The sequence below is a fragment of the Narcine bancroftii genome, chromosome 3 (genome assembly GCF_036971445.1).
Source record: "Narcine bancroftii isolate sNarBan1 chromosome 3, sNarBan1.hap1, whole genome shotgun sequence".
In the NCBI taxonomy this organism is placed as follows: domain Eukaryota; kingdom Metazoa; phylum Chordata; class Chondrichthyes; order Torpediniformes; family Narcinidae; genus Narcine; species Narcine bancroftii.
The window spans coordinates 245,230,999-245,257,220 of record NC_091471.1 but is presented as its reverse complement, the minus strand read 5'-3'; the positions used below and the strand labels follow the sequence as shown (position 1 = coordinate 245,257,220).

The 26,222-nt window shown below is 43.8% G+C and overlaps 1 protein-coding gene across 1 annotated transcript in view; it reads left to right on the top strand.

The window, feature by feature from the left end:
* Positions 1-653: 653 nt before the first annotated feature.
* LOC138756805 (peptidyl-prolyl cis-trans isomerase NIMA-interacting 1-like) overlaps positions 654-26,222 on the top strand; it is a 41,914-nt gene continuing 16,345 nt past the window's right edge. Inside the window, exons 1-4 of the mRNA XM_069923194.1 lie at positions 654-687; positions 2,375-2,575; positions 6,247-6,357; positions 13,077-13,157. Of these exons, the coding sequence (XP_069779295.1) occupies positions 654-687; positions 2,375-2,575; positions 6,247-6,357; positions 13,077-13,157 (427 nt within the window). The remainder of the gene's footprint in view (positions 688-2,374; positions 2,576-6,246; positions 6,358-13,076; positions 13,158-26,222) is intronic.

Genomic DNA, 26,222 nt, shown 5'->3' with positions numbered 1-26,222 from the left:
TGCGCAAAGGAGCTTTTAGGTGGAGTGCAGTGCGTGCAGTACTGGCCCCACCCTTTACACCCATGGTTCGTGTGCCGTGTCCAAGCAAGCTGGGACGTGCCAGCGAGGTCCTTGGGTCGTAGGTTTTATATCGGAGTGACCTTCTCCTATGCAGGTTTCTTACCTGGGCTGGAGGGGCCTGCCTCCCCTCCTAGGTCGGACCACACTGCCCGGACTGGGGCCAAGGCCGCCGCTGCTTTCCCTATGCCCGGACTGGGGCTGCCGCCTCCTACTTTCTGCCCGGACCGTGGCCTACGCCTGCCTCACTCAACTGAGGCCGGGGTCGCCGCCTCCCCTTCGCTCTTGCCCGGATCGGGGCTGCCACCGCCTACCCTCTGCCTTCTTCACTTTATGTCTTCATATTAAATTTCATACATCTACATTCACCTGAGGTAAAACACCCAATTCTGTGGACACGGGGTTGGGGGGTGGGGTGGTAGTGAAAACACAAAAAGCTGGAGAAACATCAGCCCCTATTGTTGTGCTGACCTAGATAAACCTTTAAGGGACTGTGGGAAAGTGCTAGCTAGAAATAGCAATTCATATAGCGTGGGAAAATTGGTAGCGCTATCACGTTGTGGGGTGGTGGGGGGGGGGGAGGGGGGTGGGAACCGATGGCAGACCTGATTTCCCAGAATGGGAGGGCAGGTCTGCCATTGCTTTTTCCCATGGTATTTATAAATTGTGCTTGATAGCGGTACCAACTTTCTGATGCTGTTTGAAAATAGTCCACTAATTGCTGTTCATTTCCTCTTTCTCCCCTGCTGCGACTTTCCCTTGGCAAAATTTACCTGTATCCCTTCATTTTAATCTTGCTCACGTTTCTGCACTCGTACAAAAACCTCTGTCCTAGAAGGCGATTGTCCGTTCTACACTGGCCTGATTGCAACGCTGGTGTCTACAGATGCCAGGGATCGATTAGAGGTCAAGGCAGTCAATCCCAGTGTGAATTGACGTCATCTCACATTGGCTTGAGTTGATTTTCATTCCACACCAGACCCTTTTTATGCTGATTGACCGTTAATTCTTGGGACCACTTGTAAGTGTGAAAAGGGATATTGATTAATGTGGGCAGGACTACTACTTTGGGGCATGGGCAGTAATTGTGGATAATGTGTTTAGCTGGAGGAGAATCGAGTATACTACAATACTCAAGGTAAGAGGTGTGTTTGATGGATTTTTTTGAAAATTAGATGATGGAGGTAGAGTAGGCAGCTGTTTTGGGAGAGGATATGATCAACTTAGAGAGGATATGATCAACTTAGAGAGGATATGATCAACTTAGAGAGGATATGATCAACTTAGAGAGGATATGATCAACTTAGAGAGGATATGATCAACTTAGAGAGGATATGATCAACTTAGAGAGGATATGATCAACTTAGAGAGGATATGATCAACTTAGAGAGGATATGATCAACTTAGAGAGGATATGATCAACTTAGAGAGGATATGATCAACTTAGAGAGGATATGATCAACTTAGAGAGGATATGATCAACTTAGAGAGGATATGATCAACTTAGAGAGGATATGATCAACTTAGAGAGGATATGATCAACTTAGAGTGACACTAGAAAACCTGAGAGTAACTTGGTATCATGCATCATTAACATGGCAAGTTATCTGATAGTTTTGGAAAACTGTCAAAAAGTAGATGAAAGAAGTGGCTGGAGAGCAAAATCATAAGGTTGATGGCTTCAACTTTTCTTTGACTCATTGGAGTAAACCTCTGCCATTTCAAAAATTGGCTGTTTAATTCTGAGATAGTTGGGCATGTAAACTACATGTCATGGAAACATCAGACTTCAAGATGTTAAAGATTAGCATGTGGAAGAGAAATGGGCATTGTAGAAGTCACTACACAAAAAAACTGGGGCATCCTAAGATATGGGAAGCCCTGAACATCTGAAAGTAATGCAAGTGGGGAATAATTTCATTCACATTATCTGCATAAAGTTAATATTTGGTATGGTCACCAACCAGTAGGATTGAAAGCAATTTTACCAAATCAGGAGTAAAGAAACAGCCCACTCACTGGAAGAACTCAGCAGGTCGAGCCGCCTCAGTGGGCGAAAAAAGAATCGCCAATGCTTTGTGCAGAAATCCTTCATCAATTTTTCTTTTGCTCCAGTTTCCTGTAATTGGAGTCTCTCCACATTACCAGATTGGCTTCCCTCTGACAGGGGATCATGTTGTCATTATACGCATTCTCATTATGATTCCTTGAATTGTACCTTTTTGAAAGCAAGGAGGGAAAAGCCATTTTGATTTCTGCTTGGCTGTATTGACACTTCAAGGAATATTAATGTGTCTGACTTGACTTTGTTTTGTAGGTCGTATTTACTTCTTCAATCATATAACTAATAAGAGCCAATGGGAACGTCCAAAAGCCAGTGGGAGTTGCAGTTCTGTTGAGCCTGACAAAGTCCGGTGCTCACATCTCTTAGTGAAGCACACCCAGTCACGCCGGCCATCCTCCTGGAGACAAGAGGAGATTACACGCAGCAAAGAGGAAGCACTGGAGATATTGAATGGTAAGTGGATGGCAATGCCCACCTTGTTGGAACCACAATACCTCTGTGACTTGAATTGGCTTACTGTGACATTTGAGCAAAAGTATCATTTCCCAAATTCAAATCGGAGCTGCCAACTGGAAAAATCTGTTGATCCTATAATTTTTTTTTGAAGACTACTTATAAACATTTCTTTTACCACTTTGATCAATAGTTGAACCTTACTGAAAGGGGAAATCTTCAACGTGGAAAGAAAATGTGTTAATTTAAATAAAGAAATGTCAGATGCACCATTCCTAAATGTGACCTTCAAGGTGACAAGAAATACAGTGCTTTAAATTTGATACCCAGCTATTAAAGGGGCCAGAGAGAAGTCATTCTGAAATCAGAATTGAAGTGCAGCTATGAGGACATTACTTGGGAAAAGTAGGTAAGACCAAAAGTTCATTTGAAGGCAAGGAGTAGCAAACTGAGTTTCAACGTGGATAAGACAAAGGAGACGATTATGGATTTCAGGACCAGGGACGACCACCTTCCATAACACTTCAGCAACTCTATCATGGAGAGAGTAGAGAGCACCAAGTTCCTCAATGTCCACTTAAGCAGTGACCTACCCTGGACGCAGAAAATCTCCTCACTTGTCAGGATGGCGCAACAGCACTTCCAGAGAAGACTGAGGCTCGCAAGGCTTCCAACCACCATCCTGTCGACTTTCTACAGGATCTCTATTACTAGTTGGCGAGCTGCATCACAGTATGGTGCGGTTGCTGTAGAGCATTGGATCGGAGATCAGTCAACAAGGCCGTAAGAACGGCAGAGAGGATCACTGGGGTATCCCCTCCATTGATGTGATCTGCCAGGATCGTTGTCTGAAGAGGGCTCTCAAAATCGTTAAAGCGCTCCTCCCACCCCACGCACAGCATCTTCCAGCTACTTCCATCAGGAAAGAAAAACGGGAACATCAGCCAGAACCACCAGTATGAGAAACAGCTCCTTCCTATGGACAGCAAGACTGTTGATTGACTGATGCAAATTCTTCTGAGACTAATATTATTTAACAAAATATTATTTTATATATGTACTGCATATATAAGTTTGGTGCGGACTAGAAGGGCTAACATGACCTCTTTCCATGCTGTAATTGATATATGGTCATACTGTAAATCACTTGTAAATATGTATGCTATGTCTCTTTTTTTACATGGAGGACTGAAGAATTCCGTTTCATTCGGTTGTACTTTAATATTTATATGATAATAATGAACTTGAATTGGTATTGTTTGCTATCAGTGAATATCTGGAAGTAGGAGGTGATAGATCCATTAATCTTTGTGTCATTTCAAAAATGGGCAGTGAGTTTTTGATATTAAGCCAACAGGTTGCCTGTGTTTTTTCTCTTTGAAAGACTGGAATAATGACTACTGCCCTGCAAACTGCAGGAACTATTCCTGAATACATAATTTGGAATATTTTGGTGCATCTATTCTCCGAAGTCACTGCTTTCAAAGCATCAGGATGTAAATGAACAAATGCTTGAGATTTGATGAGTTTTCAGACTTATTAACTTTCTGATAGCATGTCACTGGTACTAATTTATTTTAATTCCTCTTTGCATTGGACCCCTCGTTCTCCCCAACATTTCTTGGAGATGTTTTGTGTTTTCTGCAATGAAAATGATCAAGCACAAGCTTATCTGTTTAAATTCCTTTGCCACAAAGCATTGTCATTTAACTGGAAATGTTTCATGAAAGATTGACGAAGATGTTCTTGCGAATGGAGGGCTTGAGTTAATTGCAATGATTTTATTGTTATGGATATTGTACAATGGAGCAAAAGGTTACCTTTAATATGCAGCTGTTTTTCCAATTAGTGATTGGGTTTCAAATGACATTTTTATTTAGAAAAATTACCTATAGAAGTAAGTCTTGGAGAATCGTATGATTTAAAAAATAGGACTGGTGTAATATATTACATACTTGTGCAATAATAGAGTTTTATGGACCAATTTTTCAGGTCAATTTTGGGGAGGGGTCGACTTTTATGCAAGTCGAACTTTTGACCCAGGTAAGTACTTGTGTTGTTCAAGGTGTCAGGAGCTCAGATGGGTTGGTAAGTCTGTTTGGGGTGTTGGAGTTCAAATGGGCCCAGGTGGCAAGTTGGATGTTGGAACTCTGATAGGCGTATGGCTGGGGCAAGGATCCACAGTTGGGTCATTGGGAGCGCTGGTGGGTGGGTGGCTGGTGCGAGGATCTGCAGTTGGGGTGTCCAGAGTTCTGGTGGGAAGATGGCCGGGATGAGGGATGAGGATCCGGGGTCAGGCCATCAGGAACTCGCCTGGGCAGTCAGGGCCAAAAAATAGGGGGTCGACTTTTACATGGGTCATACGGATAACGTGATTTTTGGGCCAAAAGTGGGGGGTGGCGGTTGACTATTATACAGGATCGACTATTGCTCGAGTGTATCCATTCATTGGAATGACTTCATCACCAACATCGAAGTACTCGAGCTGGCAGAGTCCACAAGCATCGAATCCATGCTGCTGAAGACCCAACTGTGTTGGGTGGGTCACGTCTCCAGAATGGAGGACCATCGCCTTCCCAAGATCGTGTTCTATGGCGAGCTCTCCACTGGCCACCGTGACAGAGCTGCACCCAAGAAGAGGTACAAGGACTGCTTAAAGAAACCTCTTGGTGCCTACCCCATTGACCCCCGCCAGTGGGCTGATCTCGCCTCCAACCGTGCATCTTGGCGCCTCACAGTTCGGTGGGCAGCAACCTCCTTTGAAGAAGACCGCAGAGCCCACCTCACTGACAAAAGACAAAGGAGGAAAAACCCAACACCCAACCCCAACCCACCAATTCTCCCTTGCAACCGTGCCTACCTGTCCCGCGTCGGACTTGTCAGTCACCAACGAGCCCGCAGCAGACATGGACATTACCCCTCCGTAAATCTTCGTCCGCGAAGCCAAGCCAAAGAAAAGAAGAAGAAAAAAAAGATACAGTACTTTGCTCATAGGGCAAATGTTGGTCTGAACTATGCAATCTGGTTGAACTAAATAACTCGGCACTTTCCACTTGAAGAAATCCTTTTTGTGTTTGCTGAGTTGTGGGATCGTGGCCAGGACTATCATCCAGACTGTCAAAAATCAATCAAACCTGGGGACTTTTGATGTGTCTTGTTCAAGTCCATATAAATGTTGTGATAAAAGAGTAACTACATTATTAATGAGTTTATTCTTGATATGATGTGATTGTTGGTGTAAAAATCTGAAGTCGAATTGGATATCTTGGATAGCTGCTCCGTCATCAGACTGGAGTAACTGTTGAGCTTTGTTGATTTTAGGCATCAGCTCAGCAAGAAGTTATTGATTTTGCTGTGCAAGAGATGATTAATGCGGAGCCTGTTGTGAATTGGTACTTTATGGTGCCCTCATTGTTGAGTTTGAGCGCTTTATCTTTTAGTATAACTGCTATAATTTAGATACCCAAATTCCACTTGTGTAACACCCAAGGGTAATGCAGCAAGCATTTGTTTGGATGCAGTTTCTGGCAATCAGCTCCCTCGTGTGATCTTTTAGGGCTTTGTGTCTTGTCCCTATTATAGGACATTGGGATTGCATTTTGTATATTTTTAAAAGCATATTGGAGCATCAGAATGTTGAGCCACTGTGTTCGCCTTGTATCTTTATTTAGAGTACATCCAAATGATCAAATCTGGGGATGCATCATTTGAAAGTCTAGCATCCAAATACAGTGATTGCAGCTCTGCAAGAGAAGGGGGAGATCTGGGATATTTTGGCAAAGGTAAGATGTGATACCTTTATCATTTAAGCGGCCCATATGATTTGCAGCAATGGTGACCAGCCACTGGGGTAGTTAACTGCTTCAAATGCTGCTGGTATAATTGCAGTGACAAAGCAAATGGCACTTGATTGACCCCAATTCTACACCATCTAGCATGAAGTAAATGGGGCCTTTTCACATTTTGACTTTGTGCAATTTAGCTATTAACAACTTCCTATTGTGAATAGATGGCACCTTTCGTGCCTCTTCATCTCATACCAATAATATGATGCATGGGGAATACATTCTGAACCACTGAATTGACAACAAACCGTTACTTCCAAGTTAAGTAATTTTTTTGAGACCCTGATTTAGATTTTGGATTTATTGCCAGAGTCCATGCATGACATCACATACAACCCTGAAATTCTCAGTTTGTGGCTAAAATGGCATTGTTATTGAATAAATGTAATGCTTTTTCTCTCAGCCAGTTCTGTTCCTTTTTCTTTTAAAGGGCTGACTTTCCAGTGGCATTCTCCCCTGCATTACATCAGGAAAGAGCAAATGAGCAAGAGTATGTCTTAACTTTGTCATTCTAGGAATATCCCAGAATGTTTGGATCCATTTTTTTTCCCCTGTAGTGCACAGTTAATAGTGTGAAGCTGAAAAAGAAAGATACAAACCCCAGATGCCAGAATCTTGAGCAAACAATGAAATGTTAGAGGATCTTTAATGGGTCAGGGAGCATCCGTAGCCAGGAGATTCAGTAGTGCGAATGAACTGAGGGAACGTGGGGTCTGTGTCCATAGGATGCTCAAAGCTGCTGCACAAGTTGGTGGTCTTGTTAAGAAGGCATATGGTGGGATTGTATTCAAGAGCAGTAACGATACAAGACCTTAGACCCCCACTTGGAATATTGTGTTCTGTTCTGGTCACCTCTCTACATGAAGGATGTGGATGCTATAGAGAGGATGCAGAGGAGCTTTACAAAGATATTGCCTAGATTGGAGAGCATGCTTTCTGAGAGTAGGTTGAGTGAATTTGGTCTTTTTTTTTCTTGGTGCAAAGGAGAATCAGGGGTAACCTCATAGAAGTATACAAGGTGATGAGAGGCATTGATCACATCGATGGCCATATCCTTTTTTCCAGGGCTGAAATGGCTAACGTGACAGGGCATAGTTTTTGGGTGCTAGGGAGCAAGTGCAGGAGGGATGCAAGGGGTTGGTTTTTCATGCAGGGAGTGGTGGATGCATGGCAACAGTGTGAAGGCAGGTGCAGTGGGATATTTTGAGACTATTAGATAAGCATATGGAACTGAGAAAATGGAGGGTTATGCAGCAGGGAAATTCTAGGCAGTGGGTGCAGTAGGTTATTGAGTTGGCATAACACTGGGTCAAAGGGCCTGTACTGTGCTGTAGATTTCTATGTTCTAAATGATCAGTCAATGTTTCAGGATGGGGCCACTTACTGAGGTACCAAATGTGAGGCCAGTTTATCCCTATGACAACTGGTGAAGAAATAATCATTCTTATTTATAGGATGGTTGAGCTGTATTTCTTTTAATTTTAGCCTCAATTAGTTCTGCTCTTTAGAAACACATGGTTTAAATTTGCTTCCTTTCCTCAACTCATCGACCCCCTCCCCCACCCCAACCACACCACAATCTCGATCCAGTCACACCGACCGGCTTTTCATATCTCCGACTCACTTTATTGACTAGTTATGAATGCTAAATCTTGATCGAAGTGAGATTAAAGGTGCAATTTGGATGACATAGTTAACATAGTGGTTAGCCCAACGCCATCCGTAAGGAGCTTTTACGTTCTCCCCGTGTATGTATGGGTTTCCTCTGGATGTTCTGTTTCCTCTCACTTTCCAAAAAACATGGGATTTGTAAGCTTATTGGTGTATTTGGGGCAGCACAGGCTTGTGGACTAGAAGTGGGCTGAGTGCCTCAATTTAATTTAATAAAAACTCCTGGATTAATGGAGTTTAGCAGTGTTATGGCACATTCTGATTACCTGCTGAAGATTATTTAATGGTCAAAATGTCCCCTCTGTATAATGACGTTGTACAGCTACAAAATTATGGTTTATGGAAACGTTTTGAGGGAAAGAAAAACATTGTTTCTTTAATTGGAGATTTTGAGATATTCACACAAACATCATGCTGCCTCTGGGGTCTTATCGTTTCAATCATAGCTTTCTCACAGGTTTCCTTGCAGGGCAGGTACATACTGCTGCCAGCTAGTTGTGGGGTGATGCAATGTCACATAACGGTTGAAGCTTTTCAAAGCATCATCGGCTTTACTTAAAAGCCACAATCCAGCTCGTCCCATTCTCCCACCCTCTTTATCCACTGCCATAAATACTTTATTTTTGTATAATTATCCAGCTCGCTTTTAAACACAATTGATTCTTCAAAAACCATTCTCTTCTAGGAATTCAATGGGTTGAGAGCAGCATCTGTGGGATGGCGAAGAGAATTGTTCTTTTTATTTGCGTTTATCCGTGCATTATTACGGAATTCAAGTGAACAGCAAAAAGAAAATGCAGAATACAAACAAATGAAGAGAGTGAGGGGGACGGTATAGATAATATAGGCAGGTATTAGCAGGTACAGGGGGAAGGGGAGAGAGATATGCCTCGATCAGATTCCCTTTCAAGGAGAACAATCCCAGCTTCTCCAATCCATCTGTAGAACTGCAGTCGCTTACTGTAAATATCCGTGCATAATGCGACACCCCCCCCCCATTTTTGAGGGGAAAATTTTTAACCCCTCCCCCGCCTGAGTCGTGCTGCCGTCTCTCACGACTCCCCCACCCGCCCGATTCGCGGTGAAGTCTCTCACGACCCTCCCCCCTCGGCTGCTAGAGTCAAGCTGCTCGCCTGCAGAAATTTTTTTAAATTTTACTCTCGAGTATAATGCGACCCCTGAACCACCCCCATTTTTGAGGGGAAAAAGGGGAATTTTTTTTTCGCATTGTACTCTAATATTTGCCGGGTATCCCTGGAATAATTTCATTGACTCTCTGCTACACCTTCAGCTTTCCTAAAGTATGGCTTTCTGAACTAGATTTATTATTCCACTTCCAGTCCAACCATTGTTTCTTAAAGGTTCATCCTGCCTCTATCTTGCCTGGTAAATTGTTGTGTAATAGCTCCCTGCTGTGTCTCTTTGTGGTATAAATTGCTAATGTCAGATGAGGTTTAAAATAGAAAATTGATTCAGGCTGACAAGAAAAAGGCAGCAGTTTTGTATTACAAGTTTTGGCTCTAGCCTTTGGGCATCCAAGCCACTTCAAAGTTATTGCTTTGTATAAAAAAAAAAGCTAAATACTCGTGTTCCCATCAGATTAATTTGCTCAAATATTTTTGACTTGTATTTTTTTATAAAACCTTGGCTTATTATTAACAATCAAGATATGGAGTTAAATTTATGGATGACAAACATGCGTTCTTGTCTTCAATGGGATCCCACCACCAGTCACATGTTCCCTTCTCCACTGTCCCATTTCTGCAGGGACCACTCTGAACGTCCCTTCTCTCCCACTCCTGCCTGACCCTTGGCTCTTTCCCCTACACCTGCAGCATGTGCAACACTTATCCCTAAATGCTCTCCTTCACCACCATCCAGAGGCCACATAGCTCTTCTGGTTGAGGTAGAGATTCAAGGGCACTGGGTGCTCGCAATGTGTCGCCTTCCCTGTGGGCACGACCATGTATGGGCACGGCAACGGTTTTGCAGAGCACCTGCCCTCTCCTCGGGACAGTTCAGCGCTCTCTTCCCTTACCAACATATCTGTTCATCTCTCCTCCACCTTCTCTGCCTCCCCAGGGCTGAAGAAACAAGAAATAGCACTTCATTTTCCTCTTGGGTGGCCAAACACCATGAACATGCCCCTTTCCTTCCACCAGTCCACACAGTGCACCTCTCCCTTTGTTTACCTTTTCTATTCCTTCCCACATTGATTCTCCTCCACTTGGTTTCATCTGCCCTCCAACTACATACCTACAGTAAAATGCCCTGGTCTCTGGAGCAACAGGTAAAAAAATGCACTTTTAAAATTGGCAAGCCTCACCATTCTCCAATCACTCAATATGCATTCTCAAGCAACCACTTATCTGGCATCTACCAATCCTCATAGGCTCCAGATACCAGGGGTTTTACTGCACTTGGATTTCTTTCCCTTTCCCTTATGGTTCCTCAAATGGAGACACATTAAGGTTGACTCAGCCTATTGGATTATTGCAAAGGGGAATTTCATTCAAATAAAACATTTTATTGGAGACATTTGGGAACTCTATCCTGTCTATTCTAGAAATTGCAACTGGAGCAATAGTTGATGGGAGATTTTGGAGGGTTTTGGATGGGGTGAAAGAAGCTGATGGTTCAAGAACTCGGGAGCTCTGATTTAAAATTGAGGCAAAAAATACAAAACAAATCTGGGAGTAATTAAGGACTGAAGTTCATTGCCTGTGAGTGGTGGCAGTGGAATCACTAGCAGCCTGCTAATGGGTATTGGATAGGTATGTGAAAAATGTGCAGAGCTTGGAGAAGGGGCAATGGCAAAGGAGGGAGACTAGCAGAAGTTGGTGATGTCCTACTTTCCATTCTCCCTCATTTCTGTTTCCCTTTGTCTTTCCCCCAGCTTTCCATGCCCTTCCCTCTCCATTCAGAGCCATCACCCCCCCCCCCCCCCCCCCACCTCCCTTATAACCTCCTGCCTATGGGACTCTGCTCCTTCCTCCATTTTCTTTGGGCACCTGTCAACATTTTGCTTGTACCTTTGCTGAAGGCCTCCAGTCTGTAACCTTGGTTATACATCTTTATCTTTGCTATTTAAAGTTCACTGTTTGACCGGCTGAGATTCTGCAGCATTGTTTCTCCTAGGGAGCAAGAGTGACTCTGCATTTATATCATTTTTGTTTTGTGTCTCCACATAGTTTATACTGTGGCGTATTGATGATGAAGAGTATGTAACTTTGAAGATGGTTTAAATTTTAAATAGTTGAAAGTAATTTAAACATATAGAAATCAATATCTGTGGCTCGCACACACTCTCACTAGGTTCCACTTGACTCATGTCATCCTTGGATTCTGAATATAATGTAGGAGGTGCTGGAAACCTGACATAACTATGGAGTGATAAACCATGTCAATATTTTCAGTTAATCATTTATTCTGTTGAAAAGATCTGTAACCAGATGTTAATTTTTTCTGTGTGAACATCGTATTTCCCCCCACACCTCCCCCTAGGTGTCCTTAAAAACAATAGCATGAATATTTCTTCCCCTCCACTGCACCTCTATTTGGATCCACTTTCCATCTCCTCTTTATTTAAAATATGTTTTTCCAAAAATTTAGCAATACAGCATAGTAATAAATGCTTTCGGCTCATGCTTTCCCAAATACATCAATTAACCTACAAACCCCCCCCCCTCCACATACTAGTCTTTGTTCTCTCTAACTCTCCATCACTCCCATGGTCACTCCCTCTTTCTCCCTACCAACTTCTTTCTCCCCTTTGATATCACCACTTCCTTCTTCAACCTCGAACGATCCCGGCCCGAAGTGTTGACTGACCATTTCCACCCATTAATGCTGCCTGATCTGCTAGAATTATTTTTGTGGAAAAATGAAAGTAATTAAATCAACGCTTTTTTAAATTATAAATTTCATTATTTGTAGGGGCACGACTCTTCCCTTACCCTCTGTAACACGAAGGAACACCTGTACAACATTTTGTACCTCTTCAACAAGTGGGGATGATATTTAACCTATCAAATAGACATTATTTCAGATACTATCAAATTTTGTTCGCTCTAAGCTCCCTTCTCTTACTGACCCAAATTTTATCGATGAAATCTTTGAGTTACAATTTGCTCATAAAGACATAATATCTACTTTATATTATAAACTATTGAATATGAAGGCAATTTGTGTGGAGTTAAAACTGAATGGGAGAATGATCTGAATATCTCTTTCTCAGAAGAAGAATGAACTTAAATTTTGGGCCTGATTTACGATTCCTCATTGTGTGCTAGACATGGTCTTATTCAATTCAAGTTGCTACATCGTGTACATTTCTCCAAACTCCAACTTGCTCAAATTTATTCTGATATTAGTTCATTTTGTGACAAATGTAAAATATTCAATGCCTCTTTGTTACATATGTTTTGGACTTGCTCTAATTTGCAAAAATATTGGACCCACTTTTTGAGAACTTTTTCCATCCATATTTAAGATCACTTAAGATCCGTGTCTGCTAATTGCAGTATTTGGGTTTTTATAAAGATAAAATTTGCACCCTCTGGTGGTTAGTTCGGCAATTTCATAACGTGCAACCTCCAGCATCTGGCATCTATCTACCAATCCCCACAGGTGGACACCAGGTGTTTACTGTACATTGCTCTTTAGTAAGTAGGAATAAAACTTGCCTTTCTCCTTCTCTTCCCTATCAGTCTATCTCCTCCCTCTTCCCTCTCCATTCACAGAGCCATCTCTTCCCCTCCCCCTGATTTTTCTTGTGTCCTCCCTCCCTAATCCACCTAATTACCTTTTGCCTGTGCCCCTGCCCCCTCACCATTTTATTCAGGCACCCATTTTATTTTGGTCATGGGTGAAGCCCTCAACACTGTATTTTTATCTTTGCTATACGAAGTACGCTGTTTGACCTGCTGAGTTTTTTTTTTCCAGCATTGTGTTTTGACATTGAATTTTGCCTTTTTACTTTGTAGGTCAAATGCAGAGACCATTTGAGGAAGCCACCTATTCGCTGAAGATTGGAGAAATGAGTAATCCAGTTTTTACAGATTCTGGTATTCATGTTATCCTCCGTACTGCTTAAGGTGTCTCCTTTGATTTGTCTTTGTAGAGTGAATCACCCAACCACTGCTGAAGACCTCTCTGGAAAGTCACCCACTTTGCATCCTATTTCCTGGTCTCCCAGTATTTAACAATTTTGTCTTCAGCCATGTGTTCAGGTCGCTTACAGGCAATTGAGGCAGGAGGAATTGACTTTAAAAAAAAAACACACACACAAAAATAACAGATTATTTAAAATAATTCTGTCTCTATGCAGCAGTCCCAATATGTAGGGTGTGTACAGGTTAGTGCCAGTCTGAGCTGTATTGCCGTTACACTGTTGTAGCGCTTCTGGTATACTTTGTGTTAAAGACTGTTTAAATTTTATTGGAGTAATGGAGGCTTAATTTAGACAAAATTAATGTTGATTTTCCCAGCACAGAGTATGTGGGTGAGCTTAGCATTCATATCTTCATTTGGCATTGCTTTAGTTATTACAGGTTACACTAATGCAAAATTTCATGGGTGTATGTGTTTAATCTTTTATTGGAATTAGCCCCTTGTAAGCCTATTGCTTGTAGCCGTGTTGGGGCTCTTTACAACTTCCATCGAAATGCATAAGCATCTATATGTGGAGAATACTTTAATTACTTAATCTTTTGCTGCTGTGCTCTCTGTATACTGTACAGCATTTCTGCTGATCTTAAAGACTATTGTCGGTTGTCTTGGACAGTGGTTGTACACTTCCCACCCCTAACTATTCCACAAGGTACTGGTAGATGTGCAGTTTTGAAAGATCCAAACTGCAAGTACAAGAGAGAATGCAGAATAACTTTGCTCCTTTCTGTTGCGGAGATCCTTCTCGGCTGGTTAGCTTGTGTGTGCATGCGAGTTTTTTTTTTGAACAGTTCAGTGCACTGAAGCTATGAAAAGATACTGAGGTCACGGGAAATGCAAGGTTATATTTGTCTGGCGAAGTCAAAATAAAGAAATTCCAAGAAAAAAATACTCAGCCTGGCATTTGTTGTTTGGACTTTTTATCCGTGTTGTCGGGTTTTACCTAAACAACGGTGAGCTCAATGCGATCATAGCGCAACAGCACCAGCGGCCCAGGTTTGAATTCGGCACTGCCTATAAGGAGGTTGTACCTTCCGCACGTGTCTGCATGGGTTTTACGCAGGTGCTCCGGTTTCATCCCACCCTTGAAAATGTGCAGGGTTTAGAGGTTACTTGGTATAGTTGGGGGAGGGAGCCACGGGCTTGTGGGCCGGAAGGGCCTGTTACAGTGCTATATGTAAAAAATAAACTAGGGAAGTTAAAGAATCTGGGCAATAAAGGGTAATTAAGTTCTGCAGCATGAAAACAGGACATTCTGCCCAAACTTTCCATGCCAGGCAAGCTAGTCCCATGTGTTCATATTCTGCTCAATATTTCGTATCCATGTACCTGTCTGTCTTTAATGTTACAATTGTCCCCACTCCTGTTTCCTCTGACAGCTTCACTGTCCTTTGTGAAGGTTTCCTTCAGGCTCCTTTTAAACCTTTTCATAAATCCATGCCCTCCAGTTTTAGATTCAACTATTCTGAAGTGTGGGGGAGAGGAGACTATTTAACGTTGCCCCTTATGATTTTGTAAAACTCTTAAGGTACCCCCTCAGCCTCCTATAATGCGTGTCATGGAGTCCTACTCTTTTGAGGTATGAAAGTGCAAGTTGAGCTGAAAACAGGTTCTTGATGGTCAAGGATTTGTTCAAGTTTATTATCATAATCAGACTACATGTAGAACCAGACGAAGCAGTGTTTCTCTGGACCATGGTGCACACTTGCTCACAAAGTTAGGACATAACCTGTCTCTGTGTGTGTGTGTGTGTGTGTGTGTGTTACTCAGTTTTATTTACAAGGGACCTAACGTTGCAGAATACCATTCATTAATCTCAGTGTCAAAAAGCACTGACAGTTCTGGTATTGATGACACACAAGACACAACACGTATGCAGGCAAACAAGTAAATAAAGCAGCATTGCATGACTCTGTTTAGTTCAATAGTTTTAATTCTTTAAAACCTTTGACAGTGGATTCTTTGTAGTTTGTTAGCTGTACCTAGTCACTGCTGGGTCTTTGTGCCTATGCATCAACAGCAAAACGTGGTGGTTGGAGAGAAACCAGGATTGTAGGCAAAATCATTGCCATCTCCAATTGTCATCGCATCACCGAGCCCATTCCTTTCACTTTCCAACATTTTGAAAGGATCACTCCCTCTGCACCTCCCTGTCCTTCCAAGCTTGAGTTCAACTTTATTGGCATATACATGGCATCACATACAACCTTGAGATTCCTTTTTCTGCGGGCCAGGCAGAATTTCTACTTACCAGTAGTGCAAAAAAACTGTACTCAAGGAAATTCACACAGACTGCAAATACAGAAATGTAAATATTGAGGAGTAAATAATGAGCAAATTTCTTAAATAAGCCTCTAAATGAGTCTTGTTCAGGATCTGATGGTGGAGGAGTAGCAACTCTTCCTGAACCTGGAGGTACGAGTCCTGTGGCACGTATTCCTCCTTCCTGATGGCAGTGGCGAGAACAGAGTGTGTCCTAGGTGATGTGGATCTGGTGCTTCAACTCCGTCGTTCCCTGTAGATCAGGGGTGTCAAACTCAAATTCACGGAGGGCCAAAATTTAAAAACTTGGACTAAGTCGAGGGCTGAACTAAATATTTATTGAAAATTTTCAACAACATCTGCATGTTTTCTCTTCTTTCAACATATGTAATGTTAAACTTTAGGATATAACTTTAGGAGGATAATGTTACAGGTCAGGAGTAGGTAGCTCAAGTTCACCCTTTGCTTGACCTGAGGGAAACATATTTGGTCCCTGTGGAGATGTCGTCAGCATTCATAGGCTGTGTCCATTTTGGCCTGCATCAGGACTGAGCATTTCCTGCTCACTCCTCAGGCTCTAGCCCTCTATTCACCCTCGACCCACCATCCCTCTACCTGACCAGTCCTTTACCCAACCTCTACTCACCCCTCACTCCACTCGCTCTGCCTCTACCCACCCCATCCTATACACGCCCCTCTACTGCCTCTCCCCTCAACCTGTTCCTCCCTCTACCCGTCTCTCACCCTCTAATCACCCCTCCCCTACTCGCCCTGCCCCTCCCCTTTTACCTCTTCCCTATCCACCCCTCCTTCTACTCATCCCTCCCTCTAACTGCCCCTCACACCACCATAACTTCCCCTGCCCATTACTCCTCACCTACACCCTCTGCCCACCCCTGCTTACCCACCCACTCAGGCCCAGCGCGCTGCCGATCAGCCTTTGCGGATAGCCACCATCTCTCTCTTCACGTGCAGGGCCGAACCAGCCGTCCCTGGGATCTGCGCGGGTGCAAGCGCTGAAGGCCGTGGTGACCGGGAGAAGTGCGCTTGCGCTGTGGAAGGGCTGTCCGGTGCCAGTCGCGCGGGGCTCCCGCTGCCCGGGGGCCGTGCGCAGCCTGCCAGATTGCGCAGATTGCCCGTCGCGCCGACAGGAAATCACAGGCGCTCGCCCATCCACCGCACCGCTCAACAGGTGGGAGAAGTGACTGGTTGTGCGGGGAGCCTTCCAACTGGCTTGCCGGCTGATGACATCGACAGACTTCTCGTGTTACAATTTCTCGTGTTACAATGGGGAAGAATGTGCAATGAAGGGGGAGGATGGTGGGGGTGACATTACCAAAAAACAGCATCGGCTCTCGCTGCAGGGCGGGCCACCTCTAATACATTTTTGAAATGATCTTGCGGGCCAAATATAATTATATCGGGCCAGAGTTTGACATGTGTGCTGTAGATGTTCTTGATGTTGGGGAGAGTTTTGCCTATAATATCTGCTACCTTTTGCAGGGCTTTCTGCTCAGAGTTGTTTCCCAATCAAGAGTGTGATGCAGTTGGTCAGTGCATTTTCCACAACTGTAGAAGTTTGCCAAGGTTTTCGATCCCTCTTCTGCTTTAATGCTGGAGAAGGGATGAAACATGAAAGTGCAGACGTTTCTGTAGTTCAATCACAGGAATGCTGAAGGAACTCAGCAGATCTTGCAGTGTCCATAAAGATATAGAACTGACCTCGGACCTGAGACCTTCAAAGTATGAGTAAATAGTAGGCGGACGTCTGAATTAAAAGAAAGATTGCTTCCCTGAGAACCTTCACTCTGGATCTCCCAGTGGCCAACTATTTTAATTCTTCTTCCCACTCCCATGCTAACATCTCTGTCCATGGCCTCGTGTACTCCTGAACTGAGGCCACCTGTAAATTGAAGGAGCAACATCTAATTCTTCTGTCTGGGCACTCTCCAACTTCATGGCACTAACCTTGACTTCTCCAGTTTCTGCTAGCCTACTCTTTGTGCCTCTTTCCCATCCCTCTGTCTTTCCTTCAGCTCTCCACTCTCTCCATTTACAGAGCCATCCCCCCTGCCTCAGTAGCTGGTGTTCCCTCCATCCCTTATATACCTATTACCTCCTGCCTTTTGGACCGCAATCCTCCCACTGCCTCTCCCCTCCCATCATTTTGTTCAGGAGTGTCTGAGCTGAAATACTCGCAGACACTTTCCACAGATGATCCCCAACATTTCATTTCCAGAAAGGGTCCATCCAAACAGCAATAGAAGTTGAAATTGGAGCAAGAAAAATGGTGAAAAGATGCTATGAATGATGATACCTCTGAGGAGTGCTTCAGGCCGATCTCAATTGCCAAACTTTGATCGATAGGGTAGTTAGCCAATTATCTCCAACTTGCCTGGAGACAAATTTGACACTGGCTGTAGCTGTTTGGAAATTACCAAAGATCCCAGCTGCAATTCTAAAGATATAAGCAACTGGATGGGATGTCCTGCACTTTGAAATAGCCTACCAGGAACCTGTCCACATTGAGATCAAGAGCAGCCTACACTATCAGTCCCAGTTCAGAGTTGGGATCCTAAATTGGGTGATTAAAAAGGATATAAACATTCTTCAAGTTGAGCCACAGAGCCAGTTGCAGGGAAGTGACGACACCACCTGGATTTGCAGCACGTCACACAGACAACAGAAAACCAGTCTGTAGCTGCTGGATTAAATGAACAGAGAGGCTGGAGGGGCTTGACAGGTCAGGCAGGATCCGTCTAGAAAGGTACTGTAGTTGGTACAAGTTGAGCACCCCCTTATCCAAAATGCATGGGGCCAGAAGTGTTTCAGATTTTGGATTTTTCTGGATTTTGGATTCATGTAACGAAACAGCACAGAATCCCTGTTAAACAATTACAAACAACGGCCGGCTTTCAGTGTCCAACTACAATTTGATTAAAAGGTTATAGTACTGGATTTTATTTTTTGAATGCATAATGTTGCTGGTCACGTTACATGCAAACATGGCATTTTAGGAGATGAATTTCAGATTTCACCTGAAACTGTTCTTGCCTTGATTCAGAACCATTTCGGCTATTTCCCCATCGGTAATTTTCAGCATAATCTTTGTACCACAGAGCAGAGACTAAGCAAAAAAAAAAACTGAATAATGTGCCTAGGTCTGGCAACGATGATGGTTGGTAATGAACTGGCGACAAGAGAGCCCCACACGAGCAAATGAGATCAGATGTGGAATTTTCCACTTGCGGCGCTCAAAATGGTTTGGATTTTTGAGCATTTTGGATTTTCGAATAAGGGGTTCTCAACCTGTATATGTTTCAGGTCGGGACCCTCTATCAATACCAATTTAGTTATAGTGATACTTTATTTTAGCCATGCATCAGGCCCTTCCTTACACTCAATTGACCTACAATCCCCATATTTTTTTTGAACCGTGTAAGACTGACAATAAATTCTGATTCTGAAACCAGATACCCGGAGGAAACCTGCACAGACACTGGAAAAACTTACTTTACGGACTGGGGCAGATTTGAACCTTAGCCACGGGCCTTGTACCAGCGTTGTGCTAACCTTGCCGTTCCTTTGTATTCCCCTTACATTAATCTTGACCTGAAACATTAACTGATCATTTCTCTGGATGTTGCCTAAACCTGCTGAGTCCAGGTTGTAGGTTAATTGGGCAACATGGACTCATGGGCCAGAATGGCCCTGTTACAGTGCTGTATGTCTAAAGTTAAAGTATGTTTCCAGCACTTTTTTGGCTATTATTTCACATTGTTATGTTTTACATATGGTTCCTCCGGTTATTGGGGGTCAGAGGTGGAGAGGGTGAGTAATTATGTTCTTGGGAGTCACTATCTTGGAGGATCTTCCCTGGGCCCAGCACACTAATGGCATCGTGAAGAAAGCACGACAGTGTTTCTACTTCCTTGGGTGTTTGGAATGACATCGGACACCCTGGAACATTTCAACAGATGTGTTATGGAAAGCGCACTGACCAACTGCATTGCAGCCTGGTGTGGGAACACCCATGCCACTGGGCATAAAGCCCTCCAAAAGGTAGCGGACACAGCCCAGGGCATCACAGGTAAAACCCTCCCCACTATCGAGAACATCTACAGGGAACGCTGCCACTGGAGAGCAGCAGCAATCATCAAAGACCCTCACCACCCAGCACATGCTCTGTTCTGGCTGCTGTCACAAAAACTCACTGGCTTCGGGAACAGCAGCTACCCCCTCCTCAACAACAAAATCAGAGACTCGTTTAAGGAGTCTTTTGCACTTACTCCCTGTATTGCACAGTCAATTTGTTTACATTTTTTTTTTGCTCTTCCAGTAAGTGGTAATTATGTCTTGCCCGCAGGGAAATGAATCTCAGGGTTGCATGTGATGTCATGCACGTATTCTGACAATAAATCTGAATCTGGAAAAAATCTACTGCCACCAGAGGGCAGTGCTAGTAAAATAAATAAAGACCTGAAACTAAGTGGAATCGAGCTCCTGCTAGTGTTTGGTGGTGTGTGTACCCCACCACTCCAAGCTCCACGGATGGATTGCTTCAGTCAACCTTTTCATTTTCAATAACAAGATTCATCCTGCCCCTTCGGAACAAGGCAGCAACCAGGAAGAAGAGTAAAAGATAAAAATTAGGAATTTAACAAAATTATGATGTTACTATATTCTGAATTTTTGCAAATAGAATATAAACGTCAAAACAAAGGCCTTGGGTGTCGATCACCAGTGGCCTTTTGAGCTGTTTTTTTTCCAGTCATGGCTAGGAGAAAGGCAAGTACCATACTCTAACTAGGGGACACAGCACAGCCTCAGGATTCAGGGTCATAGATTTAGGACAGAGATGAGGAGGAACTGCTTTTCCCATCGAGCGGTGAACCTGGGGAATTCGCAGTGGAGGCGACCTCAGTAAATGTACTTAAGACAAGGTTGGGGAATTGAGGGATATGGGGAAAAAGCAGGTAGGTGGAGATGAGCCTGTCATTTTCACGGGCCGGATGGCCGACTCCTGCTCCTGTTTCTTATGTTCTTATTTTTTCAGGTGAAAATTGCTCTACTGAAAGATGTAGAAAATGAGGTCATGGGATTATGGACAGCAAATAAAAAGGATAGATAAATCAATATTCACAGTTGCAATAGAACCATAGAACATTACAGCACAGAAATCGACCCCTTCGGCCCTTCTAGTCTGTGACAAACCATTTTTCTGCCTAGTTCCACTGACCTGCACCCAGTCCATAGCCCTCCATACTTCTCCAATCTGTGTACCTGTCCATATTCTTCTTAAATATGAAAACTGAGCCCACATTCACCACTTCAGCTGGAAGTTCATTCCCACTACTCTCTGCTTAAGGAAGTTCCCCCTAAAATTTTCCCCTTTTACCCTTAAGCCATGTCCTCTGGTTTGAATCTCACCTACCCTCAGTTGAAAAAGCCGACCTACATTTACTCTGTCTATCCCCCTCATAATTTTAAACACCTCTTTAAATCTCTCCTTATTCTATCCTCGAGGGATTAAAGTTCTAACCTGTTTAACCTTTCCCTTTTACTAAGACCCTGAAGTTTTGGCAACATCTTAGTAAATCTCTGCACCTTTTCAATCTTATTGATATCTTTCCTGTAGTTAGATGACCAAAAGTGCACACAGCACTCCAAATTTTGTTTCACCAATGTCTTGTACAACTTTACCTTGACATTCCAACTCCTATACTCAATACTTTGATTTATGAAGGCCAATATGCCAAAAGCTCTCTTTACAACTTTATCTCTCTGAGATGCCACTTTCAGGGAACTATGTATCTGTATTCCCAGATCCCTCTACCACACTCCTCAGTGCCCTACTCTTTATCATGTATGTCCTTTCTTGGTTTGTCCTTCCAAAATGCAACACCTCACATTTGGCTGCATTAAATTCCATCTGCCATTTTAATTTTTAAAAAATTTAGACATGTAGCACGTTAACAGGTCATTTCGGCCCACGAGTCCGTGCTGCCCAATTTACACCCAATTAACCAACACCCCAGTACGTTTCTAACGGTAGGAGGAGGACGGAGCCCCCGGGGAAAACCCACAAAAACATGGGAAGAACGTACAAACTCCTTACAGACAGTGCGGGATTTGAACCCAAGACCCGATTGCTGGCACTGTAATGGCATGGCGCTAGCTGCTATGTCAACCATGCCACCCTTTTCAGCCTATTTTTCCAGCAAGAAAATAAAAGTGAGATTTCAGTAGCACGCTTAGAACTCTCAGTGGTCCGGTTGTGTTTTAGGGTGAGGACTCGGGTAGTACGGGGGGGGGGGTCAAGAGCCTGATAGCTGATGGGTGTTTTTAGAGATGGAGGTGCCAGACCAAGCTTGAAGTCCAGCAGATGATTCCTTCTGCATTGGGTGCTGCACAATGGGCAAAATGAAGGGAAAGAAATTCCTCTGGGACTGGCAGCTCATCGTTGGCAGCTCCTTGCAGTCACTGCATTGCAATAATTTTTTGTATTAAACTTGCATGCCTTGCGCCCTACATTGGCCAGGCATACTTGAAAGGTTTGAACAAAGATGGAGAGGAAATTCAGTGAAATGTTGAGAACAAAACATTGGTGTGCGACAGCCAAGAAAATTGTTTCTGGTTGATGGTGCCAAAGATCTATTTGCATCTGTATTCTCCCATGCCGTAATTTATTGAGGGGGAGCACGGGTCAAAGCAAGGATGGTAAGGGACTTTGATGATGACTTGTAATACCTGAACCAAGTTTAGTTGTGTGCCTAGAAAAAACAAGAACTGAAGGAGCTGGAAACTTGAATCCAACAAAGACTCAGCAGGTCAGCCAGCATCCGTGGAGAAAGATAGCCAGTCAATGTTTTGGGTTGGGATGCTTTATTGAAACTAAATCGGAAGTGGAGGGGGGCTGGAGATCTAGGACGCTGGGCAGAAGAAGGTGGGTGGAGAAAGAAAAGTGGGAATTATGAGAATAGTGGAACCAGATAGGGTTGGGTGGTGTGTGGGAAGGTCACCAACAATTGGAAAATTCCGTCGTTGTCCCACTGTTGAATATATTTGAAGCATTCAAGAAGCCCGGGGCATGGTTAGCATAATACTAGGTCAGCGCCAGAGACCCAAGTTTGAATCCGGCGCAATCTGTAAGTAGTTGGCATATTCTCCCCGTGAATTTTCCCCAGGTTCTCTGGTTTCCTCCCACCCTCCAAAACGTATGGGGTTTGCAGGTTAATTGGGTGAAATTGGCCAGCATGGCTTTTGTGGGCTAGAATGGACTTCATGCTGTATCATTACAATTAAATAAAACTTAGGCACTTGAATCACCACGTCATAAAAAAACGATGCATATAATTTGGATCAATGTGATCAGCGTAGGTCAGTAGTTTTTAACCTTTTTTCTTTCCACTCACATACCAACTTAAGTAATCCCTTACTAAACCACAGAGCACTTGTGGCATCCTATGGATCCCAGGTTGAGAACCACTGGAATAAGTGGCTACAACAGCAGAGTAGACATGGTTAGCCAAAGGGCCTACATTACTAGGATTCACACTTAGTACCTACACTTGGATCTCTAGTCAGTAGTGACCGCTTCCTTTGGCGGACAAGGAGGTGATTATTTGGATTGTGGATTCGGAACTCCCCTCAGTCCCAATGCATATTTGTGGATGGAGAACTTGCAATCCTCCTCAGGGGTTGGAGATGAAATAGGATGTAAGCCAAGTCAGAAAACTGACGTAGGGTCTTTGACCTGAGATGTTCACTGACTCCCTTGCCCTAGAGCAGGGGCGTCAAACTCAAATTCACGGAGGGCCAAAATTAAAAACTTGGACTAAGTTGAGGGCCGAACTAAATATTTATTGAAAATTTTCAACATCTGCATGTTTTCTCTTCTTTCAACATATGTAATGTTAAACTTTTTCTTATTAAAATAAATGTTTAATAATAGTTTTGGATAAACTCTTTCCAGAAGCATTAACAAATGAGAAATAAAATATTCAATAAATAATATTTCTCTATAGAGGATTTGTCAAATGTTGCTAGTGTGCTGTCGAATATTAAAATCTGAGGGCTATTGAGAATGTGGGAGAATAACATGATTCCTGAAACAATCAAATGGGTGACTGATTGTGGGCATGAACTCTAGCAGGGTTATTTGCCATGCCCTTTTTCCATTGGTACAGATATCCTTTGATTTACACACTTTTCAAGTTTTATGCCTAATGAGCTTGTATCCAGGTGCAGGACCATTTTTAACCAGGAATATATTTATCACTGTGACACGAAACTATTGGGAGATCGTTTTATCCTGAGATTAAAGTTCATAATCCTTACTCAGGCCTGTGTGCGGGAGAGCAGGGTTTGCGGGCGATCGGGTTGGACAACGACAGTGCGGGGGCATCGGCTCTCGCTGCAGAGCGGCATCTCGGCGGATCAGCGGCCCCGTCACCGTGAGTCGTGGGTCGGCCTGCGGCAGGGAGGGGGAGTGGGCAACGGTCCTGGCGAGGTCAGGCCTGTGGCCTCCGGTTCCGGGCGCTGGGAAGCGGCCTTGGCTTCCCCTGACACTGGCCAGGCCCCAAAACCAGAGTCCACAGTGAGACCCTGCAACGTAAACAGAGGAGGTGGGGGCGATTAGCGGGCTGACACCAATGCATTCTGGGATTTATAGTATTAGCTGTGCATGCGCTATACTGGTGTGGCGGCCAGCGGGCCACCTCTAATACATTTTTGAAATGATCTTGCGGGCCAAATATAATTATATCCACGGGCCAGAGTTTGACATGTGTGCCCTAGAGGCTGCCTGAACTGTTGCGTGTTTCCTGCATTTCACTTCCAGAGAGCATCCATCCAAAGATCAGCTGAAGTTGTAATTGAGGAAAAAAGTAACTGAAAAGAGATGCTGGGAATGATGATATCTCTGAGGAGTACTTCAAATTGGTCCTTGATTGACAGGGTAGTTAGCCAATCAACTTAGCTGGAAACAGGTTTACCACTGGTTGCAACTGTTTGTAAATGACCAAGGACTCCAACTGTAATCCTTAAGGTTCACGCAGTTGGATGGGATGGGATGTCCTGCACTATGAAATAGCTCACCAGGTACCTGTCCATTCAGGAGATGGAGGTATATGGCGAGAGATAGTCAAGTTTATTATCATCTGATTGCACAAGTACAAACCGACGAAACGGCCTTCTCCGGTCGTTGGTGCAAAATATGCAGACTCACAACCAGACATAACGCACATACAATGCATTCACAGGACAAGTATTTGTATGTCGTGATAGTACAGACCTATCACCAATGTATATAGTTACAGTATCTAGAGTATGTAATGACTGTGCTTACAGCGATTGGCTGAGAGCTTAGCCACGTCTACTGTCTGGGCCTTAAAGGGTTGTGTCCCGAGCCAGGTCGGATCATTCCGGACTGGTCGGCCACCTGTGAAGAGCTCCTGTCTTTTGCTAATAAAAGCCTTGGTTTGGATCAACAAGTCTTTGGTTCTTTCAACGAGCTCTACAATACAGCCTTCTCCGGTCCTCGGTGCAAAATGTGCAGACACACAACCAGACATAACGCACATACAATGCATTCACAGGACAAGTATTTGTATGTATAAATAAATAAATATTGTTTGTAGATATGATTCTTGGATTGTTAATGTGATCCGTTCCTTTGGTCGTTCAGCCTGTAGAAGAAGCTGTTTCTCGGCCGATGGCATTGGCTCTGATATTCCTGTATCTCTTTCCTGATGGAAGCAGTGGAAAGAAGCTGTGTGGGGGGGGGGGGGGTGGGGTGATAAGGGTCCTCAATGATTTTGCATGCCCTATTCAGACAAAGATCCCAGTAGATTACGTTGTTGTGGGGGGGGGGGTGGGTATGTGGTGGAGAGAAGGAGACTCCAGTGATCCTTTCTGCCGCACTCACAGTCCTCTGGATTGACCTCCAATTAGTTTCTCTGTAGCAACCATACCTCACTGTGAAGCAGACAGCCAATAGAGCTCATGTAAAAGGTTGATAGGGTGGTGGCCGGTCATCTCGCCTGTTTCCGTCTTCTCAGGAAGTGCAGTCACTGTTGCGCCTTCCTGACAAGTGAGGAGGTGTTGAGTGTCCATGATAGGTCAGTGAACTCCAAGGCGCTCTCCACTCTCTCCGCCTCAGAGGTATTGATGAGTAGTAGAGGGCGGTCATTCTGGGTCCTCCTGAAATCCACGATCATCTCCTTCGTCTTGTCCACATTGAGAGTCTCACACCACATTATGAGACAGAGAAGCCTACACCGCCAGTCCCAGTTCAGAGTTGGCGTCCTAAATTGGGTGACTAAAAGGGATGTAAACATTTGTCAAAATGAGCCACAGAGCATCTTCAGCTAATTACAGGGAAGTGACTCCTGTGCTCTAAGAAGATTTCCTGCATGTTGCCTATACGTATTAGGTCAAGAGTGTATTTTCCGCATGGATTCAGGTCTCATTTGTCTGTATATTTAATTGATGGTGTTGATTGCAGATTCCATTGTAAATGCACTTTAGCTGATGCAGGAGATTCGGGGCATTGACAGTTCTGTTCTCTGACTCCTGTGAATTGTGACAGTTGTGCGCTCTGTCACTGTTCTCAATTAGCAGCGACACAGGGCGACGTTACTGCAGTTGTTAATTGACAAGGCTTGACACTTTGGGGAGGTGTCTGGAGGCACCCCATT